Source organism: Tenrec ecaudatus, chromosome 6 (genome assembly GCF_050624435.1).
Source record: "Tenrec ecaudatus isolate mTenEca1 chromosome 6, mTenEca1.hap1, whole genome shotgun sequence".
NCBI classification, from domain to species: Eukaryota; Metazoa; Chordata; class Mammalia; order Afrosoricida; family Tenrecidae; genus Tenrec; species Tenrec ecaudatus.
Window position 1 is genome coordinate 94606215 of NC_134535.1, and position 22102 is coordinate 94628316.

General features: G+C 38.6%; 1 protein-coding gene across 3 annotated transcripts in view; it reads right to left on the reverse strand.

The window, feature by feature from the left end:
• CNTN1 (contactin 1) overlaps positions 1–22102 on the reverse strand; it is a 392308-nt gene that overhangs the window by 78960 nt on the left and 291246 nt on the right. For all 3 annotated transcript variants that reach the window (XM_075551884.1, XM_075551883.1, XM_075551882.1), the window contains exon 17: positions 5147–5305. In XM_075551884.1, coding sequence (XP_075407999.1) covers positions 5147–5305 — 159 coding nt within the window. The remainder of the gene's footprint in view (positions 1–5146; positions 5306–22102) is intronic.

Consider the following 22102-nt stretch of genomic DNA (forward strand, 5'->3'; position numbering starts at 1 on the left):
CAGAGCATCTCAGAGATGTGCGATTTATGGATATGTCTCTAAGGAGAAATTTAAGGTAGCCTCGTAAGAAAACAGAAATTCTCATTTGAAGCAGGACTACACAAATGGAAGCCTCAGAAGGGCCACACAGGCGAACGAAGAAAGCAAAACAAAACAAAACACACACACTTTGAACAGTAAGCATCCTTCCACAAGCCTAGAGAGTTTTCATTTGTTCATCTACTAATGTGACAGAGTCCGAGAGCTGACGCTCCACACGAAGTGCAGCTATGGGGGAAGAAGTGCTTATACACGGGTAGTGGGAAAATGAAAGATAAAGCGGTTTCACTTTTCTACAGAGCAATGTGCCAGTGTACACTGTGAGCTTAGCGAAGCACGCGTATCCTCAAAACTGTTACTAAATATATCTATTCAAAGCAAGCACTTTGACGTGAAGAGAAACGTGTATATGCTGAGCTATTAATTGCAACAGGATGATAACAGTAATAATGGCCTTTTCTACATGGCAGAACTTTGAACATCAAGACATCCTTGTCCTCCGTTTTAGTTCGCATGTCCCAGATTCTCCCAACTGCTCTCATAGCATCGCTCTGACCAACATGCCATCACTGCCTCCAACAATATTTTGTCATTTGTCCCAAGAGTATAGAATCAAAAGCAATACTCTAGATGTGACCTGAGCATCTTGGAATGGCCTCAACACTCCGTAGTCCTACCTCAAATCCCCTGAGCTAGGTCACACGGACAGTAGCTGCCGTATTCGCTTGCTAGAGCTCCTGTGGCAGTTAGCCACAAGCTGGATGGAACTTTCAAATGACATCAAGTCATTCTCATGGAGCTCTAGGTGTCAGCAGGGCCAGACTCGATCTGTATATTCCAGCGAAGCATTCTTCCTTGCCTCTTCCTAGATTCTGCTTTTGGGGGTCACCCCAATTGCTCCCATCCTTCCCACCACCCTCTTCCCCCTGACTGTAGATGCTTGTTTCTGTATATCCCTCTCCTTATAATAAAACCAGGCATTGCATTTAGGGACTGTATCTTCATCTTAACAGAGTAAATCCACAAGCCCCTGTTTTAAAATAAATTCACATTAATAGGTTCTGTGGGTTAGAGTTTCAACATATACTATCTTTGGAATGAGGGTCAGGGGACAAGATTTCCCCATCATTGTTTAAAGCAATGTAATCTATTCTTTTATGTATCATTATTCTAAATCTAACCTTTGGGCACCTGAAAGGTAATATCAAGGTAATATTGAATATATGTATTTATGAGAGCTACAGTCACAATAGTCTTAAATTGGAAATAACTTAAATGTCTATCGATAGCAATATCAGTCCTTTGGAAACATTAATGCCAGATTACTTTCCAGTAGTTTGGGACTGATGATGCTCCAAATGTCTAACCCTTCCATGATGGTATTCAGCGCCATTTCCTCCCCACCCTTCCTGCCCCCTCCCACACGGCTCCCTTGAGTATGTTCGCTCACATTTCGGAGTTCTGCAAATTGCTTCAGCATCCCACAGAAAGTCACAGAAGTCTGAGGAACTGTTTCACGTGGTGATGGGTGCTATTCCGTCCCAAACCAGAATGTCGGGCTGGGAAACCCACACGATGGGTGCAGAGGGCACACTCCACTCCTGGTCCTTGCCAATGGTGAGACCACAACCACCCCCCCATCTCAAAGGGCTCGTTTTATAAGTGCAGAGCGGCACTGCAAGGAATCCAGGTCACAAAGACTCACAGGTGAATCCTATCAGCATCTTCCCCCACCTTCTTACCAGATCCACACAGGGAAAAGGCTTTTGATGGGAGCCATTTGATCATTGAGTATCAATAATACAATCAAATGAACATATTACCCCTCACCTTTTTAATGAGACTACGTATAATAATTTGTTCTCCACCCCTGGGCTGCGTCTTATTTAGTCCTTATTACCTGGACCTCTGGCAAGTCATTTCCAGTAGACATTGGCCTCCTATTAGTCTTAACCAGAGAGGCTTTCCCTCAGGCGGCTCCAGAAGCAGCTGTTCTCCTTTCACTGGTAGCACATCGGTCGTTATACCCATCAGAAGTAACAGTAACCAAGGTAACCATTGACCAAATTGGTCTGGTCCAATACACACCCTCTACTAATATCAGAACTTACTCTGATCCTATCCCTGTTCGCTAACAGACAATACCCTTCAAAATGGGACTATAGCCACAGGCTTATGAATTCCAGAATTAAATCACACAAGTGATTATGACTAGAACAGCTATATGAATTGACGATAACTCAAATAAGGCAACATGTAAGCAACATATGATATGAATTAATACACTAAGATGTTATTCAGCAATAAAAGGACCAAATGCCATAGACACCACTCTACATAGACTTCTATCAAGTACATGCTGTTCGAGGTGATAAGCAGGCAAGTAAAAGTACACGTCATATGATTCTACTTGTTTGACGGTCCAAGCAGTCAAGTCTAGAATGATACATAACGATGCCTGCTTCTGGGACGTTTGTATATCTACTGGGAAGAATCATGAGGACATTTTCTGTGGGCCTTTCCTTTGATCCGGATTTGGATGTCCTAGTGAACATGACAAAACGTTATCTTGTATCTTTCTGACTTGCCATTAGGATGAACCAGTCCCTGGAAAACGACCTCCTGCTTGGTAGAGAAGAGGGACACAGGGACAAAAGGATGACCGTCTCTGAGATGTAGTCATACAGTGGCTGGTCGCAAAAATGGGCTCACGCTTACCAAGGATTGTGCGGGTGGGCAGGATCGGGTAGTGTTTGCTCTGCTGTACACGGCTCATCACACTGTGAAGTCACCTCTCCTCAGAAGAACAACCAAAGTCTGCATGTCCGACAAAACCCAATGGATGCCCTAGCCAGCCGCAGATCTCCACCTTTCCCCCAAAGTGGTTTCTACCCCCCTCTCTCTCTCTTTCTCTCTCTCTCTTTTCTTCTTCTTCTTCCTCCTCCTCCTCCTCCTCCCTGCTCTTAAACCAAAGCAGGCTCATTCCCTTTTCGATCTTGTCACTTTATCTATCTAGTTCCCTCTGCTACCTCTGGTGGTTGCTCACATGTCCCTTTCCAGTGAGGAGTTCACTGAAAGCTCTATTTAAAATCTAACCCCTGATCTCCATCCTTGATTCCTTTTCACTTTAGCATTAATAACCACATGCCTTCCTGAAGTTATAATTATTTTTGCTAGTCTCTCTGACTAAAATAGAGGCCCACTGAGGAATTCTCCCTTCTTTTTTTGCCCTCTCCCTCCCTTTCTTCCTTTTGTTACTGTTTTGTCTTCTCTGACTTTAACTGTCAATCCAGCCTCTAAAACAGATGTGGGCACATTATGGGTGCTCAATAAATATCTGCTTAATTCATGAGCATTATTGGTCTGACACAGATGCCAGAGATGGAATTATAAATAAAATGAAGTCATCATTCTCGTGGAACATACTTTCTAGAGATTTTTAATATTTTAAGAGAAACATTTTTATTGAGCTCCATCATAAGCATTAATCAACAAATTAATGGAAATTGTTACCACATGAGTATTCTTTTTTTTTTTCGGAGCCAAACCAAAATTCAAGGATTTGTTCATTTTACATTTCATTTTGTTCTCTAGGTTTAATATTGGTGTCAAGGCGGCCAGTAATCTCATAGTGCTGACAGTCTATTGTTTCATTACTATGCTTTTTCATGTTCTTCGGGAAAGTAGAAATTGCCTACGCTTTTAGTTCACCAAGTATCTAAATGATTTAAAATTTATCTAATAATCTGTTATGAAAAGTATACTTATAGATTATTCCTCAACTCTAAGTAGTAATAAAAAAGTCTGCCTGTTTCTAATATACCTGAGCTTTATCTACTTATATGCAAACAAATCTCTCAAAAATCAACTCACCCCCATTGGGTCCATTCCGACTCATCTCAACGCTACAGGACACAGTAGAACTGCCCCTGTGGGGTTTGCGAGCTTATGTTTTTACAGGAGTAGAAAACCCTCTCTCTCTGGCAGTGTGGCTGCTGGTTTGGAACTGCGAGCATTTGTGCCACCACGGCTCCATCGAGCTCATTAGCCGTGCCAACCACTTACGATTCTATGCATCCGAGGTCCTTTTCTCAAGCTTCCAATTTACATTTGGTTTGTTGTTGTGGCTCCCTCAAGGGAGGAGGAATTACCAAATAGAATAAACCTAAACCCAAACTCTCAGTGTGCAGGAATAATAGAGACCTCCACTTAAACCAAACCCAAAGTAAGAACCAAGTTGGGGTATATTAGGAATAACTCTATTTTTTTCCTTGTTCAGCTTTTAAAATAGAAATATTTCATTTACCATTTGGACCTTTAAAAACATTCTAGGAACTATTGATCACGTATCTTTTGTGAGTTTTTTTTGCACACAAAAAAAGTTGGGATTTTGGTAAAGGAACCCTGGCACTTAACGCTTTCTTTAAGAACATTTTCAAAAAAATGACCAAGATAAGCAGGTAATATTACTATAATGACCTTTGATGTTCTTTGATACTAAAGAAGAGAGTAAATTTACATATGGCATGAAAAATTGTGATAATAAATATACAGATGAAAAGCAGGCACTTTTAATTATTTTTAGTTTCCTTTTAGAAAACTTTACTATAAGAAAAAAATTGTTACTGCTCAAAATCTATTTTAGGACTATTCAGCACCAGAGAAACAATGACTGAAAAGTAAAAAGTTCTGTAGGTGCGATTTAGATGCTACTTAGACACTTATAATCAGTGTAGTTTTCTAAAATGTGAAACAGTAGTATTTTTTAAAGCTTGCTAAAGTGAAAACTAAACAAAATGTCATAAAAGGCATATGCTAAAAATCACAATGATTCATTTTTTGCCTAATCAATCTAATTGAGAGTAACAATAGGTCCAATAAGGAAGTAAACAAGGTTTCTTTAATTTCCATTATAGATTGAGACAAGCCAAATCTTCCACTACAGCTTTAACTATTAGATCTCTTTCTGTGTATCTGTATATTATATTTATAGCCAGGTAACAGAAATACTAAAACTAAGTAAGAAACAGTGCTTTTCAGTGTAGTTGATGCAACTCTGAAATACTGCAGATGTGTAGAAGAGATGCATCAGGAAAACCGAGCTTACCAGTCTTGGCATCCTTCCAGTCATCTGACAGAGCGGTCTTGGTCTGGATAGTGTACTTAGAGATCGGGCTATGGTTATCTGAGCCCCGGCTCCACGTCAGAGCCACAGAAGTGGCTCTTATGTCCTCTATTCTCAGACCACCCGGAGGTCCTGGGGGACCTGAAATTAAAATTTAAGCAATAAATAAAGATGGTCCCCAACTATTGAATTAAGTACACATTCATATATAAAAACGCACAATCTAAAGAGCATATATGTGGCATAGCTGTGCCACATCCCTTTAAAGATAAACGATCACAAGTGATCATACCACTTTGCACTTAGGGTTTACACAGAATGATTCCATGGCTTCCTTTTGGAAGGAAGGGGAGAAAGACTGAGATTTGGTAATGGCACTGAGTTTTGAGTCTTTAACGCAGAGTGTACTTAGCATCCCAGCATCCTAAGCCGATTCTTCACAGTGAGATTTGATGAACATTTGCAAAATGCACTTTTCAGAGGTGGTGCAGTTCAGTCCCTGTCTAAGACGGCTCGGTTAGCCAGAGGTTTCCTTTTTGGTCCCGAGTGGAACAAACTGTTTCATATAGTCATAAACATGTCAGTAATTTGTTTTACTTGCAGGAGAAATTTCTTGGAATCATTTAATACATCATCTTGTTGGCAATAGGAAGAGAAATGAATATTTTCAAATGTTTCTACTTGAATAACATATAGAAAACAATTACCCGCAGGCAGGTTCTTAATACTGTTCTAAAGGCATCAAATAGAGTCTTAGTCCAGAAAGAAATAATGCTGCAGAGCCCGCACATAATTATAAAAAGGGGTTTGCAAAGGTCCTTGGAAACATTGCTCACTTATCCACTAAACTGGAAACGCTGTTAGGTAGTAAAATAAAAAGGTAAATTGAATACAACTTTTGTGCTTTGGGAGAGTTCTTTATTTCTAAAAGGGAAAAATGAACCAGCAAACAAATAACTACTATAGAAAGTAGGAGATGCTGTGATTATGGCATACAAAATACTTATACTTTGCATCATAATTTCTCATTGATTGAAAAAAATAGGGAAAATAATTTAAGTAGCAAAGTGACAAACATGGTTTACAACATAGAAGACTCTCAAGATAAACATTTCAGAAAGAACCATCATTTCCACTTTCGTTGACATCAGAAAGGCATCGATCCTTACACTGAGACGTGCATGTTGAATGTAAGGATTGCTCAAAATTGAGAGTCAAGTGGCAATTGCACTACTCCATAATGAAATAAATATTTGTTTTAATCTTTTAGTTGAAAATAGCCTTTCACATATAGAGAATATCGTGTGTATATTATACATATATTATACATATATATACACACACATGATATTCTCTATATATGATATATATATACATTATAAGACCAGTTGCTTAGTCTAGATGCCTTCCCTCCCAATATGGACTTTGTTCTTTGCAGGGGGTTGAATAGCCCATATTCTCATTAATTTTCCCCAGAGATGGTTGCAAGGTGGAAAAAGTGTATGTAGATGAGCGTGAATGTTTCACCACTCATAGTAAAAATAACACAAGCCACAATCTACTGATGATAGTACATTTTATTATTTGGAAATGTAACTTATAAATATAATAAGGTAAACAAACTTCCATACAGTTATAATAGCAAATGCATAGTTCTTGGTGTTAAAATAAACTAAAAGACCAGCACACCTTCCAAAATAAAAGAAAATAGATAAATGCAATAATATAGTACACATTCATTATTCAAAAAGAAAGCATTAACAAATCTTGTGTCTAAAAACCACGTTGAAGTACAGTATAGTCTTGATCGGAACAAAGATGGGCAATTACTTTCACATAAAGTGCCATCTAGAGTCAATTACTGAGTTGAAAGTTTCAGGATATTAAAATTAAATCTTAGAATTTATGTATTTTTCAGAAAATAAAAACAAGTTACCATAATATATGCATTTAGACATTTTCTCTAGAAATGTTAGAGAACATAAAATAAAATTACTATAGGTTTATCCTTAACAACTAAGATATAAATACTTTCACATTAAAAATGAATAATATATAATAAAAACTTTTTGAGTCATATACTATTAAAGTATTTGTTAAGGTATATCTACATAGTAATGCAAATAAATGATTATTAGTAATTTATTATAGAAGCAATATTATTTAATAAAGCACTATAATTATAGCTGTCCTTTTTTATTGTTGGTCTCTGCCATATGCGTGGAATAGAGTCTATTCATAATAAACATTGATAGTTATAAATTGATCTTCATTAATTTCTATAAGCACACTGGTCTGTCTCCACACTACAATCTCTATTCTTATACTTGTCTGGAAATACAATAGTATTTCATTAAATGGAAAGGATTAGTTCACATCCCTATCACCCTATCGTGGCACCATGGCTTAGCAATGATTCTAGTACTGTTCAGTAGATTCTTCCATCCAACATTGGCAAATATTTCTCAGATACACTTTTTAAAACACCATTAAAAAGCATGGATGGGTTTTATCATTGAAATAGGCAGGGCTATACGTTCTGTCCTCTGCCATTTGTTTGGTAACCCTGGGGCAATTTTCATGGTGACTAAGCTCGGGATTCCTCATCTGCAAAAAGAGAGTAATAACAGTTGACCTAATAGGATAGTTGTGAAGATTGAACTACCAACTGTAAATAATACTGTACTCTTCCTGGCCCACAGAAAAGGTTCAGTAAACCTTAACTATTATCAAAAGCATCATCATCGTTTATCGAAAAGCTTTATGGATATTTGAGAAAATAGTTATTAATACTTGCTCATAAAATGCATCAGATTGTTTATCAGATCACTTGTTTCCCTCCCCTGTCACTTAAAAGAAATTAGGACTATCAAAAAATAAAATGTTTTCTTGTAGATTTGAAGGAATTACTAGAGGTTGAGGCTATAAGGGCACCCTAGTGGGCATGAAGCAATGGGGGCACAAGGAAAGAGCAGCTTGATACAGACAAAGGTGCTCAGGCGAGCTCAACCGAGAGTCAGCCTGGGGGGGAGGGACTGGCGTCCGGTGAGCAGTGTGGGTTGATGTTACTGACCCAGTGTTGCTGCTCTGACTGGAGAGAAACATGTGGTGATTGAAAAAACTACAGCGTATCCTGCCCAAGCACCCACCTTCTGCCCTCCAGTGGATCCCAACTCAGCGAACTAACAGGGCTGAGAGCAACCGATCCCTACAAATTCCTTTTTCAAATGAGAACACTTTAGCTTCCTTCTTTTGTTCAAAAATTTTCAGGAAACCTTTAAGGAAATAATGGAAACCAGTGAAAATATAAACAAACTCACTTCCTTCGTGCTCTGCTGGTTAATCTCTCTCTAGTTCTTCGGTGGTCTCCAGGCTGATGGCTAACTATTCCTAAGAACAATATGTGATGCAAAGCAATAATGGTACAGAAAGGGATATTGTAGTCACATGTAAACACTTGGGAATTTCGCTGTTAGATAGCTGGATACATTAGATGATATATCTGTTTAGCTGTCAAGATCTGGAGTGGGAGAAGGAAGCAAGGAAGGAACACAGAGCTACCATGTTATCTGACCAGTCTGGCAAAGCCCATCAAGCAAACCCCTGCTAGAGAGTCCGATCTGACTCAGAGCGAATCCCGAAGGCAGAGGAGACGCTCGGGCAAGTCCCCCTTCGGCCTCAGAGGGGCTGCCGTCAAAAGTCTAACGAGTAACCCACGACACCACTGTGGGTCTCTGAGCAGTTCAAAACAGAAATTTTTTAAGAAATGAGAAAAATTATATAGAGGAAATGATAAAAGTTATTTAAAATATGCTTTTTCATTTTGCTTAATGAATACATAATTACCTTCACCTCTTTCCTGTAAACCCCCTCCAATGTTCATGGGGTTTCTGAAATGCTTTTTTAAAAAGTTCATATAACAAATTCAGAAAGGCTATTTGGCTGTTTTAATTTCCTGATTTCTCCAAATACTAATAGGATGCCATTAGAAACTATTTCTTCAATGTTGAGTCTTTGCATCTGTGTTTTTGTTTGTTTGTTTAAAAATTCTGATGCTCAATTCCCACATTCTCATTTTCTACTTCAGATAGAGGCTCCAATTATGCCTTTTTTATTTGGATTATCTCCTCTCTTTCCCATGAAAGTCTTTCCCTCCAGTGTGGAGATATGCTTCCAAATTTAATATTTATTTTTGTAAATGTATAATGCTTCTTCAAAATTCTAATTATTTTTAAAGGTAGCGGTGAGTTCTCTTAATTCCTGGGAAATATTTCCCTGATAAAATCATGGAACTAAAAAAAGGAAAAGAAGAGAAAAATTGAGGTCTAAAGACGATGTGACATAAGACACATCTGGATAAAACCAGAGAAAAGTATGCTTAGCAAGCTGAGTCACTTTAAAAAGATAAACTTTTAATAACACTCACAAACAAAGGCCTTATGCACCCCAAGACAAGACCTGGGTGTATAAAGGAGGCCAGGGGCAGGGGGGAAGAGGGAGAGGGCAGAGATAAGGCAGTGAGGAAGGAGGGTAGAAGAATGGAGAGGGGGAGAAAGAGAGCCACATATAATGAGGGTTTCCTGGGACACTGTTGTTGATTTCATTTCTTGCGATGGGCTGTGTAAATATACACAGTGTTTTCCTTTAAATACAAAACAATCCCTCCGGACTCCTTCCCATTCAAACTTACACAGGGGTCCGAGTAGCTTAAAAAAACAAAGAAAAAGGAAACTGCGAGGAAATTGGAGTCTTCAGAGATAAGTTCATCTCGAACAATAAACAAGCAAATAACGATGATGGAAGTGCGTTCCATTGGGGTGGGAAGGGCAAAGGACGTTCTCTGAAATGAAAAGAATTCAACTTGAATCTGGAAGCCTTAGTTGGAATGCCAAAACCAAACCGAGTGTTTGGAAGGTGAATAGATGAAGCGTTCGGAGCCCTATACCCACGTGCTTCTGAGTGTCATCAAATGAATTCTTAAAGCATCAGATTCAAGTAGATAGGCGCAGAAGAGGCACTGTAAACCCAAGAATGATAGGTAACAGAATAAACATTGAAGAAGTTTGAAATCGATTATGTGGGGACAGGCAGAAAGCCGAGTAACAAATTCATAAAGCAATAAAAATTGAGTACCTTAATCGAGCTACTCAGTTCTGTATGTGTATTGTGTGAAAAAATAGCCACTAGTATACGAGTAATACAGCTAAATTACTTTTTTTTAGGATTGAGGTCTTTCTGTATTTGTTTTGATTTTAGGGTGTGTGATTTTTCTTTATATGAAATTCAGGACTGGTAAATCTACAGAGGCAGTAACTAGATGAATACTCAGGATTATTGCAGGGAAGTTGGAAATAAATGTGTAGCTAATATTAACAAGAATGAAAATAAGGTTCTAAAATTGATGTAGTGATGAATTCACAAGTCTTTTTGAAGTATTTAAGCTACAGAATTGTATGGTACCCAAATTATTTGTCAATAAAATAGCTCATAATAAAAAAGAAACTATGCTTCATTATTCTACCAAATATCGGTGCCTAGCTATTCTTGATTTATACCATTTGATAGTTTCTTTGTAAGTGAGCCAAACTGACAAGGATTAGTGGTTGTGTGGTAATGTGGGAAATATCCACTGATATGTAACTTAGCATTATTTTTTTATAAAGTTTCATCAGAGAGAACATTTTAGACTAAAATTCTTCTTGTTATTTTCTGTCTTCTTTTGGATTGAGGCTTTCCTGTGTTTTATTTTGCTATTATCATTGGGATTTTTTTTATATCCTGGACAGTAGTGGCAAAGTTAGAATCAGTAGACTTGAGATAGTCCTACAAGTACTACAGAAACTATCCAGACCATAGATAGGTCCAACGGTAAATCTGGGGAAGGGCTTAATAAAGTATTTTCCTACACAGTTATACATGCACAGATGATCAAAAATGGTTGATTCGTATACGAAAAAGGTATTAGTAATTTTACCATCTTGTCTATTTGTAAGAAATATTGAAATGTTATTAATCATGACATATTATTAACAATACTGATTTCTTTTCAGACTTTGTTCAACTAAAACTTCAGGTGTGTGGAAATCATATACAATTTTGAACCTATGTACTACATTTCTGTCCTTCTTTATGGACTATTTTATGCACTACTGACATGGGCTGCACACACACAAGAATTGAATCACAAGTCAGTCCAGAAATTCTTGTTTAAGATTTAACTTTATGTTCTTCAAATTCAAGATTCCAAATGGGAGAAACCTCAAGATGCTGGATGAAAGGTGTCTCTAAAACTGCAGTAAAGGAGAGAAACATGTATAATCCTGTGTTCGGCAGGTGTGGTGAAATGGATTAGTTTAGAGAAATATCATATATGCGTGTATTTAGAATTGGTTTTTGTTTTTTTCAATTTTAATAAATCATTTTATTGATTGCTCTTACAGCTCTTATACATCAATTGTATCAAGTACATTTGTGCATATGTTGCCATCATTTTCAAAACATTTTCTTTCTACTTGAGCCCTTGGTATTAGCTCCTTTTTTTTCCCTTCCCTCTCCCACGCTCCCACCCTCATGATCCCTTAATTTATAAATGTTTTTGTTTCCATATTTTACACAGTCCTCTGTCTCCCTTCACCTGTGTTTCTGTTGTTCATCCCCCTGGGGGGGAGCAGGGGCAGTTGTATGTAGATTATTGTTATCAGTTCCCCTTTTCTCCCTCTTCTTCCCTGACCTGTATCCGACCCTCATGCTATCACTACTCTCATTATTGGTCCTGGGGGAGGGGGGTTATCTGTCCTGGATTTTGTGTCAAGACTTCTTATCTGGACCATTGTATATGCTCTGCTCTAGCCTGATTTGTAAGATAGAACTGAGGTCATGATAGTGGTGGGGAGAAAGCATTAAAGAACTAGAGGAATGTTGTGTGTTTTGTCAGTGCTATATTGCACCCTGGCTGGCTTGTCCCTTCCTTCTGTGAGAGGATGGCCAATTGTCTACTGATGGGCTTTGGGTCTCCACTCAATGTGACCCACCTCGTGCACATTGAAATGGTGATTTGTTTTGAGTCTTCTGATGCCTGATACCTGATCCCTTCAACACCTCGTGATCCTATGGGTTAGTGAGATCCTTTCATGTGGGCCTTGTTACTTCCCTGATGGATGGATGCTTTTTTTTTAACTTCAAACCTTTAAGACCCCAGACACTGTATCTTGAAATAGCCGGGCACCATCATCTTTCCTCATCACATTAGCTTATGCACCCATTTTGTCTTCAGCAATCACGTCAAAAAGGTGAGTATCACAGAATGCCAGCCAGGCTATTAGAAAGAAGTTTTCTTGCATTGAGGGAGGACTTAAGTAGAGGTCCAATGTCTATCTGCTACCTTAATAATTAACCTATGAATATATATATGTATATCTGGATAGTTATAAACTAATATATTTACATATACACATCCTTATATTTATACCACGATAAATGTCTTTTGACTCCTAGTTCTTTCCTCTATTTCCTTTTACTTTCCTTCTGTCCCACTATCATGTTTGACCTCCATTTGACTCTATGTACTTCCTCTTGACTAGATTGCACTTGGTCAAACCCCACCACACATTCTATGCCCTCCTTGCCAGCAATTTTAGATCTTTTGTTGTTCCCTTTTCCCTGGGTTTGTTGGCTCCTCCCTTCCTTTTTCCTACCTTACCTTCTCCTCTCCCCAACCCCCAACCATTGGTCCCATTGTTTTCTTTCACCTCAGGATTGTTTATTCTGCCTATATTATAAAGATAGACATGACAAACAAGAAAAGAAAAAAAGGAAAGGGGGGGGGGGAAGACTATGAATAGTTCTGGTTCTGTCTGCTGACCTTTATGAATATTTTCTGATCAGGTCTGATGCAGTGCCAAGCCCTGCCCCTGAGTCAGAAATCTATTTTCAGGATTCCTCAGGGACTTTGTTGCCTTGCTGTCCTTGCTGCTCTGTTGTGCTCCCTTCATGCTATGCCCTGGTGTGTAGCGTGGTGAAGGCAGGAGGGGGGCCTGTGTCGAGTTATATTTAGAATTGTTTCTGTTCAGTGCCATTCCGTTGGTTCTGACCCAGAGTGACCATATGCAACAGAATGAATGACTTATTGGTCCTCCAGCATGTAAAATAGGACTGTGTAAAAGGATTAATTGAGGACAAAGAGTTGAAGTGTGATGTTATAAGAGATTTGAAACCTGTAAGTTCACCGTACAAAATCAATAGCTAATTTTTCTTCACCTGAACCCAGGAATAAAAGACATTTATGGATACAACGTGTTTCTTCTGACCTAATATTATCTTGTCAAGTATATTGTTGACTTCTTTTTAAATTTTATTATTTTAACATTTCATTAGGGACTCATACGACTCTTATCACAATTCATACATACATCAATTGTGTAAAGCACATCTGTACATTCTTTGCCCTCATCATTTTCAACGCATTTGCTCTCCACTTAAGCCCTTTGCATCAGGTCCTCTTTTTTTTCCCCCTCCCTCCCTATTGTTGACTTCTTGAATTTCCTAATCTGTATGGGTAATCTTGTGCATATTTCTCATAAGGCTTTTTGTTTTGAGCGTAATGCACACAGTGAATTAATTGATAGGTAAAAAAGATGAGTTTACTCTACAGATTATAATTAACATCTCTCTGTGAAATGACTGCTTGAGAATTCTGTTAAATTTCACTTTAAATGTGACAAATAATGATCTATTAAGGTTCTTGTAAGGGTCATGATTCTATAGTGTGGGTTCTTCACAGTCAGTCAAAGGAAGGATACAAGTAAGAGCTGAATGTGTTTCTGAAGCTTTTTACCTCCTTAGAAGACTTGAGGAAATGCTCAGACTGGGTCCGTCTCATGTGTGGCTCACGGTAGTGTACTCTCTCTCAATCTAGCATTTAAACTAGTTTCCTTCTCCAAATTTCTTTAGATTTCACATTTGGCTACTAAATAGTTTATTATAGGCTAGATAAATAGAATACTTAGTGAATATAACATACATTTTAGCGGTGACTTAACCCAACATCCATAAATTTTATAAAACCTGCTAAAATCTGCCAGGGTTACTGCCAGAATCGTATTGCCAGGTTTTAAGGGAGTGCAGATTCAGGTCAAAAGACTGGATTTCTTGGTATCACACACCCCACTGGACATAGCCAATCCCAGATAAGGCAGCTCAAGAGTGCCTGTCTGTCAGAGGGTAGTAAGAGTATTACCTGAACTCAGATAAATATTTGTTGTGTTTCTCTTGCATTGGCAGGTATTAAATCTATTTATAAATTCATAAGGTATACAATTTATGAGACATCAAATTATCAGTGAATTTGATGGGATAAGCTTAAAACAATATTATTTCATTCACCTGGGTAAGGCAAACAGTTAAGAGTTCAAAGAGGTCACAGCCCCTGGAAAACCTATGTTCTACTCGGACACGAGTCGGAGGTCACTCAGTGGCCGCTGGTGGTGGTAAGGGGCTAACATATTTTCATAATATTTTTATGCATTTCAGGAATTGCCAAATATTTTAGAAAGCGCACCAATAACTCTAGGAGGCTTTTGGGGAGGAGACACTCAGGTCTGGACTGCTTAGATAACACAATCAAATGCAGTCAGCGAGTAAACGCAAACGCTAGGATTTGAACCCAAGAAATTTGCCTTGAGCCTAGCCTTTTAACAATTCAGTAAAATTAAATTATTCATAATTTCTTTCAAAATAAAAAGAAATTACCCAGAAGAGGGCTTAAGCAGATATAATTTGTGAATGTCATTAACTGCTTTCTACCAAAGAACTTTCTTGTTGGGAGAGAATATAATTTCCTGGGCACAAGTTCATATTTTAGTAGAAATTTAATATACTTATCGTAGCTTTGCAAACCTTTACGTGCTCTCTTAACCCAGATATGTGAAGATGAGCACATTATTCATGCATACATCTTAACTTAGTAGGTCCATAGCCTATCTTGACCATCAAAAAGATTTTTAAACTTTCCCATCTCTTCTGACTACCCGAGGAAATAAAACTTGCACCCATGCATGAATGAAATACTGATATCATTCTGGCTAAGTTCTCATTCACATATAAAGTAATTGGATGGGAATTAGGGAAGTACAATTATTTATCCATGCTGTCATTTCTATTTTTAAAATGTGTTACATTTTATGAAGAGTCACTCAGCAATGTACCTAGGAAGATATTTTATTTAAAAAAGGGACATTGCTGCTGGAGGGGGAAAAGTGGCACAATATAGATTAGGGTATATGGACTCTCAAACTACGCCCATTAAAGTCCTTTTAATACATCAGGTCCATAACTACTCTGAAAATTAGGTGAGATAATGAATATATTATGCTGTAAAATGCAAGTTATTATGCTGTTGATGTGCTAGAAAATGAAGTTTATGAATATTATCTATCTACTTTAACATTTAAGCCTAGTACGGTGCATTTTCTTAACCGCTTTGGTAAAAGTAAACTTCGATTCTGAACTAAAAAGTGAGAATGAAGTTACAAGGAGGGCATGAGCCGGCATGCTTCCTCTACTTGATACGATGCACTTAAAGGGGAAACAGTATTTTCTTCCTTCCTGGCACCAGTGCACTTGCCATGTGGGTTCTTTCTAATTTGTGTTCTCTCTTCCCAAAGTTATATTTCTATCGGGTCTGGGTGTATAATTTCAGTTATTGACTCTGTAGGAAGATGCCCACAAGGATGATTCACACTCATGTCTCCATGGTAATGTTTACAGACACACGAAGACCTTCAAATTAATTTTAAATAACTTATTACAATGCAATTGATCTGGATCATTCCTCTGGACTCCAAGATGACTACTTCTCTCACAACAATTGAGTTTTTTTCTATAACAATGATTGAGATTAGAAAATGAACGATGAAAATAAGCAACATCGTGAGGTGTGCTTTAACATCTCTTAACATTGTTTGCTTTATGCAATAAGCTCCTTTGATAATTAAAAAGACCCACAGTGATTTAAGAACAGAATCCATATCCCTCGACCTTTTTCTGCGAGTACTCCCTACCACATGTGGCGTTGCTAGAGTGACCAAGTAATCCATAGAACATGGAAACCAAAGCTTAACCCTGTCTCAGAAAGATAAAGTGATTCCTTATGCATAAATAGTAACATGTGTAGGCATGTGCCTTTGAGCAAATTGGGGAAATGAAAGCATTTTCAAACAATGAACTTTTAGAAGATCCAGAAGGAAATAGATACACTTCAATTTTAAGACCCCTTTTTTACCCAAGTCTTTCCCATAAAAACCTCAACCTCCCCCGACAGGAAAAGATCCAAGAAGGCTGATGGTTGGAGTTAGGAGAATTAAATGTGCTTGCATGTTGTTAATGGCTTAGACATCTTCATTTAAATCATGCTACTGACATGACTATGTCCTCCCCATGCTGTCCCCATTTTCCCTTTCCAGTCCTAGGAATCTACTGCTGCTTCTCGTCCGCCCATGCCAAGTAACAGGTGTGTCACCAGGATACAAAAGAAAAAGGAGCAATGCCTTTTTCAGCAGCTGTCCGATTGAAGGTGATTCATTGAATTTGACAAAAGCATTGTTCATTACCTGCTTCGGTAAATCACTTAGTCCATTCATTGGCAATAATCCTGTATTATAATTCACCAGTGCTTCATAATATTTTCAGACAATGAGTTAATTTCTAAGATGTTTCACTTCCAAGAAAGACAAGACATGTTAGCATGAAACCTTCATTTGGCTGTTTTATGGCTCATGGCGTTAGTTCACTAGGCATTGTTCTAGCGTTAGTGAAGCTGTAAAGTTATACTTTGAACTATCTTCCTGCTCCAAGTACGTTTAGAAGTTTACAAAGGAGAGACCTCTAAGAACTAGATTGGGGAGCAAAAATCTCCCAAAGCTACAGGAGTGAGTTCATTAGTAACATCTAGTATAGCAGGTCTTTTCCCCCCTATTCTATAATTGAAAAAAAGGCTTTCACACAATGGTGTCAGCGATCACCAGGTTGGCGGCAGGCTTGCACAGACGGGGAGAAAGGAATCCACCGTGTGTTTCTCTCCATCTTTTCTGTTTTTACCTGCAAGAGGAAAGACCGAGGCTGAAGGGAGAGTGCGGAGGCCCCGCCGGGGCAGGGAGCCATGTTGTTTGCAGAGGTGCCATGTTTCCTGGCTGGGTAAATCGAAATAGTGAACAATGGGAAACAGCTACACATTTGGAACTGGGGATCCAAAAAAAGAGAAGATTGAAAGATGAGCGATGGTCCTATCACATCTCTCTTTTTTCTAGCGATTTGCAAAGAGCGAGAGTTGTAAATGACTCTCCTTCTGTCCCTCCAACAAAATAACTGAAAAAGAACAACAAAACACCACTTAGACCTGTTTCATTCTCAATCTGCATAGTATAAAATAATGTACTGAAATATAGAGACCTACGCATCGAGGAGTTCCACGAGGAAGCACGGAGGGTGAATTCAACCAGGATTTGAAAAGGTGGGTCAGGGGTGGGGGATGGGCATCATGGGAACTGGTCTTAAGTCGTATTTCATGTATTGGTCTGTCTACAAATTTATAGTGAGCAAAAGGGAAAGAAAAACAAGCAAACATTTATTAGAATGCCATTGGCGATGTATAAATTGCAGCTATTACGATTGTCATAAGATGAAATCTGAAACTTAGAGTGATTAACTCAGAACCTGTGACCGGAAATGCCTAAGTAGACAGAGGATTTCTAAGACAGGTCTGCTAATGATAATTCTACATTCTTCCCAAGGTGTCATGCGTATAACAACACTTGTATGTAAATACAAATACAATAACTATTGTTTCCAAAAACTACTAGGGTACTCATCCACTTCTCTTCCCTCTTCATAACTAAGGTTGGTTTATTATTAGATTTATAATGCTGTATGGCCACTATTGTCTCTCTGGGAATATTTATTTAAATAAGAGCAATACGTTCTATGAAACTTCACTCAGTTCACTGCTCATAGCCATCTGTCTTTATAGTAATGATAACAAGGATCACAAACGTATTTCCCACTTTACATATATGATTGGACTCCACATCGATAGTTCCTACAAGAGCACACTGTTCAAGGCAGATCTTTCAGACGATTGTTGTCAAGTGCCAGCGAGTCAGTTCTGACTCAGACGACCCCCACACGTGCCGCCCTCAACGTCTTTATACTCAAGTTCATTGTGGCAGCCGTGTGCCAATCCATCTCTTCTTTTTTGCTGACCTTCTATTGCTGATCTAGTTTACTGAGTAGGATGTCTTTGCCCCAGGAAAAAGTCTCTCCTGATAATGGTTTAAAAGTATGTAAGACAAAGTCTCACCATCCTCACTTCTAAGAAGTATTCTCGTTAATGATACTTTAAAGACATATTTGTTTGTTCTTCTGGTAGTCCATGGACATTCAATATTCTTCACCAATGCAATTCAAATGCATCAATTCTTCTGTGGTGTTCTGTATTCATGTTCTACCTTTCACATGTATTATGAAGCATTTGGGGAAGATACATGGCTTGGGTCAGGTGTACCTTAGTCTTTAAAGTGACATGCTTGCTCTTTAACGAGCTCTTGGGCAGCAGAATTGCCCAATGCAAAATGTCCTTTATTTTCTGATGTTTCCAGGAGCCCTAGTGGCGTAGTGGTTATGTTTTGGGCTGCTAACCACGAGGTTAGCAGTTCTAAACTACCAGCTGTTCTTTGGAAGAAACACGAGGCTATCTACTACTACAAAGATTTGCAGCCTCCACAATCCACAGGGACAGTTCTACTCTGTTCTATAGGGCTGCCCTGAGTCAGACTAAATTCAATGGCAGGGAGTTCTAATTTTTGGTTTGCTTGTTTGTTTTTTTTGGTTTGCCACAATGAGCATTGGTTTTGAATCCAACATACATGAAATTCTTGACAACTTCATTTTTTCTCTGTTTATCATGATGTGTTCTTTTGGTCCAGTTTTGAGGATTTGTGTTTTCTTTACATTGGATTGAAGCCAATACTGAAGGTTGAAGTCCTTGAAGTTCTTCATCGGGAAATGCTCAAGTTCTCCTCAAGTACAGCCAGTGAGGTTTAAACTACTGTAGTTAAGCTAGATTTTCATTGGTTTTGAGATGATATCAGGGGATATTTGGGGCTTAAGGTTTAAAGATTGTCTAACAGGAAAGGTTTCTGTAGCTTATGCCTCCTTTATGGGTCCAGAAAGTCAGGAGTCTGTGAGAATTTCAAGTTCTGTTCTGAACTTCCCCTCTTTTGAACACGACACTTTTGCATAATATTTGATCAAAGGTTCAGTAATGGTAGCCAGGCCCTGTCCACTTTGGGCCTCTTAGCAAAGGAGGCAATTATTGATGGAGACAAGTAGCCACACGTTCCATATCCTCCTTTTCCCGATGGCCCTTTCTCTCTAGCTACAGGTGACTAGCGGCCATCTGTTGTGCCTTTGGTGGTTTCCTGCAAGCTTTAAGACACCAACCACAGAGGACAAATATAGGGATAAAATGTATCAGTGGTTACCAGAGGGCCAGAGCCTGGACTACGCCGTGGTTAATTAAGACACTCAGCTGTGCCAGCTGCATTGTAGCAGAAAGATGCTTGCATCTGTAAAGGGGCTGAGCCACGGAAACACAGCAAAGCAGCTCCCATTTTTCTTTACAGTGGCTATGAGTTGGGATTGATTCAGTATTGGGGGTTATTTTTTAGAAGTGGGGGCAGGAGATGGGGATGGGTTAAGAATGATGGAAAATCTCATTTATTATAGGTAAAGTTTTCCAGCTGATAAGTGTAGTTCTGGTCAGTAAGATGTATACCTTTGAAAGTTTAATTCCCAAACGTGTGTGTTGCTGGATGCTCGAAGCTATGTGACGGAAATGCTGCAGGATCAACCCAGGTGAACAGGTTTCAGTAGCACTTCCAGACTAAGAACAGACTCTGAAGAAGGACTCATATGGCCACTCCAGGGGAATTAACCACTGAAAATACAGTGGACAGCATCCGTCAGTTGTGGAAAATATAGATGCAGCACATTGTCAGATAAAAATGCCAGAAGATGAGGCCCACAAGTTAGAAGGCGCTCATGACATGACTGTCTTCTCAAATTAGAGTCCCTCATGGCGGCACGGATGGAGGACAGCCTTCGGGACCTTTGTTTGGTGGTGAGGCATGATCCCAAATGAGAAGAAACAGTTGTAAACTTGAAGGAATAATTAAAGCATGGAATGTATGAAATAAGTACCTAGAAAAATTAGAAATCACTAAAACGAAATAGAATACATAAAGACTAATACTCTAGTTGTTAGTGAGCTGAAATGACTGTTGTTTAGAATCAAGTTATATGGTTTACTATGCCAGGAATGATGCAAGCAAGGAGAATGACATGCATTCATTGTCAAAGGACAGTTCAAGATCTCTCTTGAATACAGTGCTGACAGTGATAGTAAAATGTCTATCTGCATATACGGAAACGCAGTTAATACAACTATTTAAAATTGATGTACCATCCATGAAAGCTCTCACTCACACACTCATTTGTATTGAGTCAATGAGTACTCACAGTATACCGAGAGGACAGGGTAGAACTGCCTTTTTGGGTTTCTGAGACTGTAACTCTTCATGGAAGTAGAAAGTCTCATCTTTCTCCTGAAGAGCAACTGGTGGTTTTGAACAGCTGACCTTGAAGTTACCAGCTCCATGCATAACCACTATGCCACCAGGACTCTTCCAGTGATGCAGAAATTAAAGAATTCTACCAACAACTTCAGTCTGAAATCTATCAATCATGCAATCAAGATGCATTGATAATTATTGGCGATTGGAATGTCAAAATTGGAAACAAAGAGGAAGGAGCAGTTGGAAATTCTAGTCTTGATTTTGGCAATGAAGCTGTACATCACGATAGAATTTTTCAAGACCAACAACTTATTCATAGCAAATACCTTTTCAACAATACAAAAAGGTGTCTCTACACATAGACTTTTCCAGAGGGAATACACAGAAATCAAATTGACTACATCTGTGGGAAGAGACAAAAGAGTAGCTCAATAGCAACAGCTAAAATCAGGTCAGAGGCCAACTGTGGAACAGACTATCAATGGTTCATATGTAAGCTCAGGTTGTGGCTGAAAAAAAAATTAAAAAGTCCATGAAAGTCAAAATACAACCTTGATAATATCCTACCAAAATCTTGAGGTCTCATCACAAGAACAGATTGGATGCACTCAACGCTAATGAAAAAAACCTGATGGCCTGTGGGAGGACATCAAGAGCATCATTCATGAAGAAAGCAAAAGGTCATTTAAGAGGAAATAAAGAAAATATCCAGCCAGATGTCAGAAAAGACTTTGAAATTTGCTTTTAATCATAGAGTAGCTAAGGCAAATGGAATAAAGGATAAAGTCAAAGAGCTTAATGGAAAATTTCAAAGGGCACATTGAGAAGATGGTAAAATATTATAATAAAATGTTCAGAGGCCTAGATTTGTGGGGGCGGGGAAAGGAACATACTTAACATACCTTTAGCTGAAAGAACTCACAAAAGAAGTCAATCCTCAAGTTTAAATACTGAAAAATTCTATTGGCCAAATATTGAATGATGCAGGAAACATGCAAAGAAGATGGAAAGACCAGAGTCTACTGGACCAAAAAGAAGTAGGAAACATTCAACCATTTCAAGAAGTAGCCTATGTGCAGGGACCAATGATGATGAAGGAAGAAGTCCAAGCTACACTGAAGGCATGAGCCCAAACCAAGACTTCCAGGTGGATGGAGCACCAACAGAAATGTTTCACCAAGTTGATGAAGCACTGGGCGCACTCATTTGTCTACACCAAAAATGTAGACTAAAGCTGCCTGACCCCCTGACTGGACGCGATCCAAATTTGTACCCATTCTAAAGAAAGGTAGTCAAACAGCAAGGATGTTAT